General features: G+C 43.7%; 1 protein-coding gene across 1 annotated transcript in view; it reads right to left on the bottom strand.

Annotated features, from left to right (window-relative positions):
* Positions 1 to 4,926: 4,926 nt before the first annotated feature.
* LOC139382482 (arginine/serine-rich coiled-coil 1) overlaps positions 4,927 to 11,332 on the bottom strand; it is a 179,677-nt gene continuing 173,271 nt past the window's right edge. The window contains exons 8-10 of the mRNA XM_071126559.1: positions 9,412 to 9,518; positions 7,941 to 8,057; positions 4,927 to 5,412 (exon numbers count right to left, since the gene is read on the bottom strand). Of these exons, the coding sequence (XP_070982660.1) occupies positions 5,320 to 5,412; positions 7,941 to 8,057; positions 9,412 to 9,518 (317 nt within the window). The 3' untranslated portion in view covers positions 4,927 to 5,319. The remainder of the gene's footprint in view (positions 5,413 to 7,940; positions 8,058 to 9,411; positions 9,519 to 11,332) is intronic.

Genomic DNA, 11,332 nt, shown 5'->3' with positions numbered 1-11,332 from the left:
TGTGTGTTGAATTATTTTGAGGGGACAGCAAATTTACACTGTTATACAAGCTGTACACTCAAATATTTACAAAAATGTTAGGGGTGTACTCACTTTTGTGATAAACTGTACATAGTCCGAGTCGATATTCACGCAATAATAAGGAATTCCCTCGACCACAAATTGGGGAAAAGAAAGAAAAAATCCCATTGACCCCCAGTGTAAAAGAGCCAACTTTATTGTCAATTTTTTTGTTATACAGAAATAACAAAACACTCAGAAAAGCTGCTATGTACATGTAACCAGGTCAAAACCCCTGAAAATGTCATCTTGTTTTCAAGCCACAGTAATACACATTTTAGACCAAATCTTCATCAGCCCCCAATGACGATGCATTGAGTAGGGTGCTCAATTGGTAATCAATCCTAAAACGAACCTTCAAAATAATATTGTGACAACGTGCAACCCAGTCTCCTCATAGCCACGCAGCAAATTTGCCTACATTTAGGTTAGTGTTTATATATGCATTTCACACTATGTTGAGGTCAAAATCGGAGTATAATGCTTGTATGGATGTCAACCAAAACACGTTTATGGCATCTTTACCAATCAACTGCATTACCGTTAAAAATGACAGAATACCACCACCGACTTCTGTTTGCTAGCTAATGCTAACCATCGTATATGAACAAGAGATAGCGTTAAGCGGTCAGATCTTAGAAATCTGAAAAGGGACAACTTCTACATGTTATGCAGTGAAAACAGCCAAATATATCTAAATCGGACTTAAGTCACCACATTGTGGACCTGGTACAATAGATAATTTATGACGGATTTGAAGAATATCCACTTGTTAGATCGGTTGTTGAATGTGCGCCAATCTGGCCAATGGAACGTCTGCATTCCATTGCCTACTTCACCGCTTCTATCAAAGTTTGAACGTTTTCTGATCAGTCTAATTTGCACAGGGTGAGGTGAGGGTTATCGAATCAGGATCAAATCATCTGATCTTCTCGAGCTCATTGATGATAGAATGTTGAAAACGGTGGAGCATTTCAAATGTAAGGAAGTCATCCATAAAGTAAAAAGGCCAAACAAACTTTTCATTACAGAAAGTAATCTCAAAGCCCATAAAAAGCAAACAAGCAACACATTTACATTTCAATGATGAGGATGGAGATTTAATGTCTCTAGTTTATCTGGTAACCGAGCTCCTCTTCTGGAGGCAAATTATGAAACAAACTATAAAAGTAAACTAAAAACCCCTACATTAAACCCTGTGCTTCTAATGATTAATAAGCCATGTAGTCAAGTGTTTGTCAGAAGGACTACTGTAGCACTCATCACACACACATCTGAATCCTCCTGCTTGTAGTTGACAAAAGTGACCCTTTGTCTAAATGTTTAGTAACAGCTGACTGTAAGAACACCAGGCTCTCTGGGAGTGGGTTTTGCTACCCGACACTCTAGCATGTGGCTGACTGATGTAAGGAGGACCATCTGCTGAGAGTAACCAACAGACCCTTGAAGCTCACCATCAACATACAACACACACACACATGAGCGAGCGCACAGTCACACACACACACACACACACACAGAAACAGAAAATAGACACAGACGTGTAAAATCATACATATGCATAGAGCATAGCATACATATGACAGAGAACACACCCACTTGTACTCATGATGCACACAAAAACACAAATACAAGGCCATATAAATAATAATTCATTCAGAAAAAAAGAAAATGGGAACATTTCCAAATAATTTGCCTTTAAAACCTGAGGTACGTTCATGCTCACAGTGACATTTCACTAGTACACGGGCAGCCTGGGAGTACGAAAGCTAACCACGACCCTCCATCTCTTTCCAAGTCTACCATCTGCCCCAGCCCACAAATAGAGCGGCAGTCTGGACCTGGCCAGCCCTCAGCCACCCCACTGCCCAGACAGTAATACAGAACGCTGGGCTCTATTTGTGTACTGTGACTCACCTGACTCTCACAGGCGGATAGGTCAGCATTATAAGTCATCAAAGCTCTATTAAGAACAAGGAAAATAGATCTGACACATCTGAGGAAGCTGGACAGCCATCTTATTGTCATAACACATCTCCTGAAGTTTGCTGACGACACAACAGTGGTAGGCCTGATTACCAACAATGACGAGAACTCCTACAGGGAAGAGATGAGGGTCATGGTGCCAGGAAAACAATCTTTAATTCGATGTCAACACTATGAAGGAGCTGATTGTGGACTTCAGGACACAGCAGAGAGAGCATAACCCCATCCTCATCGACAGGGAGAAGAGAGGGTGAAAAGCTTCAAGTTCCTCTGCACATCACTGACAATCTGAAATGGTCCATGCACACAGACAACATGTTGAAGAAGGCACAATAGTGCCACTTCAACCTCAGGAGGCTGAAGAAATTTGTCTTGGCCCCTAATACCCTGACTACACCACTCGTGTCATGTGCGCAAGCTTTGCAAAATAAATTCAGAAATCTACTTTATTAAATTATTGCACCCACTGCTCGTGCGCGCCAACGAGCGTCTGTGTTGCCAAGGGCTAAAATAGAAGTCAGTTCAGTTTGTGACGCAGATCGCCTATCTCCTCATTGGTTTATAGAAGCAGGTACCCACGTTCCATTTCCTCATAGGTTATACCCATGGGGGTGACTGAAAGACAAACGAGGTCGGTGGCGTAAATGCACCTAATTTATGAAAGTTGCCAATCGCAATATAAAGTCCAGAGAAGAAAAAGGGAGGCGAGGAGAGGAGATGACTAGAAACGATTCGGTTTACCGTTTTATGTGTGGATTAATTGTCAGAGTAGAAGACCTTGCACATTTCAGGTAAAATAACTCAATGTTTATAATCCCAGGACAAATTAGCTAGCAAGAGCAAGCTAGCTAAATAGGACAAATTAGCTAGCAATTGCCATAATGTTTAATGCTTTCGACCTGTCCCCAAATTAATGTAATTGGTTCAGAGTTTGTTTTGATATTTTAACCTGCGTGTGGTGATTTCGTTTGGCGTGGGGGGACAAAATACACTTATGCATGAGGGCGCACGTGTGCAGCCGGTTTGGGTTCTGTGTAAGACCCTCACAAACGTCTACAGAAGCACTATTGAGAGCATCCTGTCGGGCTGTATCACCGCCAAACCTGGACGACGCTGGGCCAATTGTGCGCCGCCCTATGGAACTCCCAATCACGGCCAGTTGTGATACAACCTGGATTCAAACCTGGGTGTCTGTAGTGATGCCTCAAGCACTGAGATGCAGTGCCTGCGAAACTAGGGAGACCCAAAATGTAGTAACCAAAAAAGTGTTAAACATATCAAAATATATTTTATATTTGAGATTCTTCAAAGTAGCCACCCTTTGCCTTGACAGCATTGCACACTCTTGGCATTCTCTCAACCAGCTTCACCTGGAATGCTTTTCCAACCGTCTTGAAGGAGTTCCCAAATATGCTGAGCACTTGTTGGCTGCTTTTCCTTCACTTTGCGCTCCAACTCATCTCTATTGGGTTGAGGTTGGGTGATTGTGGAGGCCAGGTCATCTGATGAAGCACTCCATCACTCTCCTCCTTGGTAAAATAGTCTTTACACAGCCAGGAGGTGTGTTGGGTCATTGTCCTGTTGAAAAACAAATGATAGTCCCACTAAGCGCAAACCAGATGGGATGGTGTATCGCTGCAGAATGCTGTGGTAGCCATGCTGGTTAAGTGTGCCTTGAATTCTAAATAAATCATCGACAGCACTGGCCATTGTTCGTTTCAAAATTCTTCCAATCTCTGTCAAATCATTGCTAGACAACCATTTAAAAAAATTGACATATTTTGAAGCAGATTTAAGTCAAAACTATAACTTGGCCACTCAGGAACATTCACTATATTTTTGGTAAGCAACTCCAGTGTTGATTTGGCCTTGTGTTTTAGGTTATTGTTTCTGCTGAATTAATCTCCCAGTGTCTCGTGGAAAGCAGACAAAACCAGATTTTCCTCTAGGATTTTGCTTTTACTTAGCTCCAGTCCGTTTATTTTTTATCCTGGAAAAATTCCCCATTCCTCAACAATTACAAGCATACCCATAACATGATGCAGCCACCGCTATGTTTGAAAATATGGAGAGTTGTACAGAGTAATGTGTTAAATTGGATTTGCCCCAAACATAACACTTTATATTCAGGACAAAAAGTTAATTGCTGTGCCACATTTTAAGCAGTATTACTTTAGTGCCTTGTTGCAAACATGATGCAGGTTTTGGAATATTTTGTATTCTGTACAGGCTTCCTTCTTTTCACTCTGTCAAGTAGGTTAGTATTGTGGAGTAACTACAATGTTATTGATCCATCCTCAGTTTTCTCCTATCACATCCATTAAACTCAGTAACTGTTTTAAAGTCATTATATTCCCTGAGCGGTTTCCTTCCTCTCCAGCAACTGAGTTAGGAAGGATGCCTGTGTAGTGACTGAATGATACACCATTCAAAGTGTAATTAATACCTTCACTATGTTCAAAGAGATATTCAATGTCTTGCTTTAAAAAAAAAGTCCCATCTACCAACTGGTGCCTTTTGCGAGGTATTGGAAAACTTCCGTTGCCTTTGTGTTTTAAATTCACTGTTCGACTGAGGAACCTTACAGATAATTGTATGTGTGCGGTACAGAGATGAGGTAGTCATTCAAAAAGTATGTTAAACACTATTATTGCACACAGAGTGAGTCCATGCAACTCATTATGTGAATTGTTAAGCAAACTGGGGTATTATGTATAGGCCAGTGACAACAAAACCTCAATTGAATCCATTTTAAATTAAAGGTGTAACACAAAATGTGGAAAAAGTAAAGGGGTGTGAATACTTTCTGAAGGCACTGTAGCCTGAGAAACATCAGGTTCAAACAGTCTATTAAACAGGAATCAGTCTACTAATCAAGGCTTTTCTTCACCTGGGATAATATTTATTCAAATTTAACTCAAAACACAATTGATCAACGTTTGATACAGCCAACAGACAGTGCACATTTTCTATGTATCATTTCAACTAATTTGGGATAAACAAATCAACTATATATGAATCTTCTGAAAAAGACAGAAGTTTCCTGACAGTCCAGTGAATGAGAGGTTCAATAAACATTTATAAAGGTTTATGTTTAGGAACAGGGAGTTGTTCCTGACTGTATGACCTGACAAGGATAGACTAACTAGAGCCAGGTCACGCGGTCAGGAAAAACTCCTGTCCCTACTCATGGTGAGGACAGGTGGATTTAGTCCAGGACCAAAGTTTCCTCAGTTCAGACGATTCTATTGGTCCGGGGAGCTGCTGGTCCAATCAGGGCACAGGACTTCCCATGAGCCTCTCCTGGCGGAGGGACATCAGCCTGTTGAGCCACAGCTCCTCGGCCTTCTCCTTGTCCAGGAACAACTAGAGGAGAACACAGAAAGGAGCAAAGCACACTGGTTAGACACATATGGGTAGATAACAGAACACACAAACAACCAGACATGAAAGTTATAGGGGTGAGTGACAGGGTCTGGAGAAAAGTGTGTGTGCATTTGTGCATATGAAAGAATCTGAGGGGAGATGTGTGGTTGAGAAAGTGAGGGATGAGTGGGTGCAACAATCAGATAACCTCTAACAAGGTGTACATGCGTCTGTGTGTGCGTGCGTGCATGTGTCTGCAATGGGGGGGCATGGGCGTCTGCAATGATCCTGACTGAGCTCACTCTGGTGTGGTGCTCCGTCATACAGTGCCACCTCTTCCCGGCGCTCGGTGTGCTTTTTCACACAGGATGTGTCAAAGTGAAGCCCCCCCCCGCAACCGGTCTGGGAAGCACACCTGCCACAATGGTCATGAGCCTGACACACGGGCCCTACTGAGCTAACCCAGCATTGACCCCAACCTGGCACATGGCCATAACTTGACCATGAGTTAGCCACAGACCTGTGTTGATTGAAAGGTGCTTCCTTTAGCTTGCCTGACATGGTCTTACGTGGCTCAGTTGGTATGAACATGGCGTTAGCAACAGCAGGGTCGTGGGTCCGAATCCCTATGAGGGCTACCCACGCAAAAAATATAAGCACTCACTGCTGTAAGTCAATTTGGATGAGTGAGTGTACCAAACACTAGGAACACCTGCTTTTTCAATGACAGACTGACCAGGTGAATGCTATGATCTTTTATTGATGTCACTTGTTAAATCCACTTCAAAACAGTGTAGATGAAGAGGAGATGGGTTAAAGAAGGATTTTTAGGCTTTGAGACATGGATGTGTGTGTCATTCAGAGGGTGAATGACAAAATACTTAAGTGCCTTTGAATGGGGTATGGTAGTAGGTGCCAGGCGCACTAGTTTGTGTCAAGAACTCAACGCTGCTGGGTTTTTCACACTCAACAGTTTCCCTTGTGTATCAAGAATGGTCCACAAAGGATTCCAGCCAACATGACAAAACTGTGGGAAGCATTGGAGTCAACATGGACCAGCAACTCGTGTATATGTGGCTAGCGCAGCGCAACCAATGGAATAATCCCAAAAGTGCTAACCCCGCTCACCAGGAACTTCGGACAGGCTCAATTGAACGCTCAAAGTATTAAAAAAATAAATCACTTTTTGAACCCTGGTCAGATTAGCCATGATGGGATACTACTGGGGCTGCATGGCTGTGGTGAGTGACAGAAGTAACCTCACCGGACAGTTTATTAGGTACACCACCCTGTCAATGGACCCATCCTGCCTGGTACAGGTTGTAGAATCCATGGCGCAAAGAATTCGGGCTATTCTTGAGGCCAAGGGGGGTTCGGGTGTACCTAATAAACTGTCCAGAGATGTGTGTGTCTAGTATATGTATTATGTATGGATTATTGTCTAGAATGGATAATGTATTTTCCCCATTGAGTATCATGTGCAGCACACTAAGAAGTAGGAACATAAAATTCCGGTATCTTTTCCAAAATTCCCTGGTTATCCAAAATCTTTGTTAGAATTTTGAAACCCTACCAAGAGGCCTACATTCTCTGCCTTGATAAGAACATTTGTCAAGCGAACCATATGATTACAACCCGGTCACACAATTCACTTAAGGCAAATGTAAGTGCAGGTTTCTATTTTTGTTTTCAACAATTTGGAGGTTAGACACCCTAAAGATCCACAGCAGCCTTTCACAGAGCACGGGCCTCCTGACAAAGAAAAACCCCTTCAAAAGACAGATCACCTCCATCGTCTCTGTGTGTATATAATGACGTTTGATTTATCCAACGTGAGTCTGATAGCTTAGGAGAGCTAAATATGCAGTGTCTGGTGTGTAATGGCCTTGTAAATCACTCATCTCTCACCTTAAACACGACGACGCACACACACGGCCTAAACCACAGTATGGGGTGTACACCGTTCGCTGTGTGTTATCTAGGGTTCGACATGATGACTAGATCAGCCCCCCCACCCCCATGGCCCAGGTTCTGGGGAGTCGCAGCAGTAACGAGTTTGAGATGACAGTATCTACAGTAGGGGTAATGGGGAATCATTATTCCTGATTGGCTCTCCCCCGCCTGGGGCATATTGCTGCCATAGATCAGGCTGTCGTGGGCTTGATCTGTATGTGTCAGGGCTAACTCACTTTCCCCCGCGGCGAGATAAATGACTCCACACAGCTCTTCCAAGGAGGGAGGGGGGGTAGGGTTTAAAGTTAGGCTTCATTTCCTATTCTAAGGCCTGACTCTGTGTGGATGGAAATGTATGATTGTCATGGGGTGTGTGTGTGTGTGTGTGTGTGTGTGTGTGTGTGTGTGTGTGAAAGATTGTGAGGGGACATGTGTGGGTGATAAGTGGGCCCAACACCGTGAGACAATCTCTGCAATACTCCAGTAACCTTTCATATTCCTCGGTGTGTGTGTGTGTGTGCATTTGTGTGTCCCAATCAGAAAATAGTGTATGTGTGTGATAGGGGAGAACTTACACTGGGGTGTGCTAGCGTGTCGCTGTCGTTGTAGCGGATTGTGGTAGGTAGAGAGCTGACGTCTGTTAGGAGCAGAGGTGGGTCGTCCGGTTCCTGCTCGACTTTCACTAACTCGGTCTAAAAACACATACAGAATGCCAGTTGATCTAACATTACACAAGGGCTGCAAACTTCCCAGGTTCTCCAGATATCCTGGTTAGGGGATTCTAGACTTCCTGCTTATTCCCTCCTAATTCCAGGAATCGTCTAGTCGGCATTTCTGGAAAACGGAATTTTGGGAAAGTAACCAGAATTTTGGAATTCTACATCACACCAAGTCAGATTACACATATCAATCACATGATATAGTAGTGTAATATCCCATTTATTCATCACATCAAATTGTCTGACAAGAACAGCAAATGTGCTGCTTGCACAAACAAGCTAGAACACTAGTGCAGAGCAATGACAAATCCAGCAGATGCAGTTTCGTGTTTGGCCAGAAGATGGCAGTGGGAGTACAGGTCTGAAGTACTAACTGGGTCTTCTGAGCTGTGTGTGTGTGAGTGCAACTTTGTTTAACACATTCACTTCCTGCAGCTGGGAGGGACACCGTTTTTCATGGGGGGAATAAATAAAACCTAAAACTGAGGAGAGTGTATGTGCGTGCGTGTGGAGCCTGATGGAAAGGGTTTAGAACTTGACTTACACCCCTGTATCCTCATTATTTTATTAGGGCCTCTATTTGAAGATGCCGGGTGTACATCGGTGGCTAATTGAGTGCTAACTGGAGAGGGCTGCAGGTGTTTGGCCCCTGGGAGCCTCCGGTTAGGGACTGTGCTTCTGAGCTGAGGACCCTTAACTACAAGAAGTATCTCAATTACATTTAAACTTTGGTCATTTAGCACACGCTCTTATCCAGAGCGACTTACAATCAGTGCATTCAACTACACTCTATCGCGTCCCTTTGCCTGTCACACCACTTACACGAGCCAGGTAGAGCCGTGATGAGTGAACGAGAGAGAGATAAAGAAAGAAAGAGCAACAGCACAGAGCGGTAGACACAGGTCCCGGTCCCAGTGCCTGGTGTAATCTATCAACCAGCTCCACTTGGACTGTCACCTTTAGTCCTAACCCTCCCAGGATCGGCAATGATTGCCAACAAATCTAATATCCTCCACGTTTTCTCAGGCAGGAGCATTTCAATAATGACTTCTGTGCTTCTGCCGCTGTGTCTGAGGAGACACAGAGAGAGGGCGAGGGACAGAGGCCCGCCGCAGTGGCTTTTGTGGCGGCCGAGCAGATCAAAAAAACAGTCCCGGCAGGCCCCCTCTCTCCTCCTGAACAAACGGATGGAGCAAACAGCATTGAATGGGAATGGTTTAATTTGGGTCCGGGAGCCGCCCTCGGACAGATGGAATAAAAACTGGAGGGGGGAGGAAAAAAATCAAATAAGAGAGTGAAAGAAGTGAAGGAGAGAGAGAAAACGCACCTTGACACCGTCTCGGGATGATTTGAAAGCCTGGGGAACAAAGGATTCGCTCTCAATGGCCTCAATGTCCTTTATCCTTCGCACTTGCTCCGCCAGCGACGTCCCCTCTGGAAACAGAAACACAGAAAGAGAGCGAGAGAGAGAGGAGGAAGAGGTTAGCAGTGTTAGGGGGGAGAGGTCACACACACTGGGATTTGTTAGTCGCCCTCGAGTCACGTTGACACAGCAGGGACATCAGGGGAAGTGAACAAAATTACATTTAGGATGCTTGACTCCAGGTTGATGTCCAGGTTCTCTGGTAGTAATGCTCTTTGGCACCTGCTAAGAAATCTCTGATGTGACCAAATCTCTGTATTATTTTAAAGGAGAGATTAGATAGGGGGTCTTGACAGGGGTCAGGGCTGGGGCCTACCTCCATGAAAGAAGACAAACAAACAACAGAGAAGGTTGATCCGTCCCAAATGACACCCTATTGCCTATATTGTGCACTACTTTGACCAGAGCCCTATGGGCCAAAAGTAGTGCATTTGGGATGTACCTGAGGATCACAGTATATTTAGGAAAACTATAATTGTGATATATTGGATGATCAGTCATTGCCTCAAAAGCCCTGTCTATGAAATTAAGAGTAGTTTCATTTCACCAGGCTCATCCCTCAGCTGTTCACCAAAACAGAGGTGGGGTGTCCGCTATGTTATTGTTTCAACTGTTGATTCCCCCTTTAAGCAAATCTCAGTGAGCACATCCGATTCTCTTACAATGGAACTATTTAAAGTGTGAAAAAATCTAAATAAATCAAAATGGTACGCATCAAATTAAAAAGACGTAGGCGGAAGGCACATTTTTGATTTATGAACGTGTGTCTGGAAAGGTAGGAGCTGTAAGAGTCTGAACAATACTTTTCTTCTTTCGCCTGTCAATCTCTCCACCAATCAGTCAATATTCATCCCTCGCTTACCTATCCTTTCATCCTCCCCTGCACACTTCCATCTATCTAGCTGTCAATCTGAGAGACACTCCTGTCTGAGTTCCATGTAGAAGAGAGAGGTGCACAGAGAGAGACCTCCAGTGAGTCTGCATATGCTTCAATAACAGAAGCTGTGACTACAGTACCTGGTAGGGAAATTAAAGAGTTTCAATGAACAGGTGTGGGCTGTAATGGCTCACAATGAAAAACACAGATGCGTAAAATCGAGTGCGCACAAGAACACACACACATACACGGACAAATACACACACTCACACCGAAGACGCACCATTTTGAGCTAATGACAGGAATTAAATGCATCCATTAACTCTCACAGAGAAATTGTCACAACAGATCTTTCTGGGGCACGTGTTTAATGAATAGATTCATATTTGTTCTGGTTTTCATTTGGTAAATGTGAGTGGCACAGCAACACACACACACTTCTCAATTTTTGCCTCAGTCCACACTGCAGGCACACACGCGTGCACACACACACAGTGAGGTAAAAGTAACAAAATAGGAGGACATAATGTTGTTCAAACAAACTTTGTTTCCATTTATATTTACTGGGATAATTGGACAACTGACTGACAACTGGAATTAAGCCTTCCATCCATGACAGTATGTCTTGTTACGTGACGAGAAGAAGAGCAAGAAAAATAGATGTGGCGTCTCCAAAAATAGTTATTACCATGAATGTGCAGCAAGATGGAGAACGGGAGTGCCGGCCCAATATCCTCCTGAAGACTGTGGCCTGTCCTTCACATGACAGCCACAGCATCATCAGGAGTATTGTGCGCATATGTGTGTATCCAAGTTTGAAGGAGAGACAAATCCGTCAACTGGTCAACCATGAATCCCGTTTATTCAATCATTGATCGATGAATTCACCCTTCGCACTCTGAGGTAAGAGTCTTAATAAAGGACACACACACACACACACCTAAGCCC

The sequence above is a fragment of the Oncorhynchus clarkii genome, chromosome 24 (genome assembly GCF_045791955.1).
Source record: "Oncorhynchus clarkii lewisi isolate Uvic-CL-2024 chromosome 24, UVic_Ocla_1.0, whole genome shotgun sequence".
Classification (NCBI taxonomy): Eukaryota; Metazoa; Chordata; class Actinopteri; order Salmoniformes; family Salmonidae; genus Oncorhynchus; species Oncorhynchus clarkii.
This window is presented reverse-complemented; position numbering and strand designations above follow the sequence as displayed.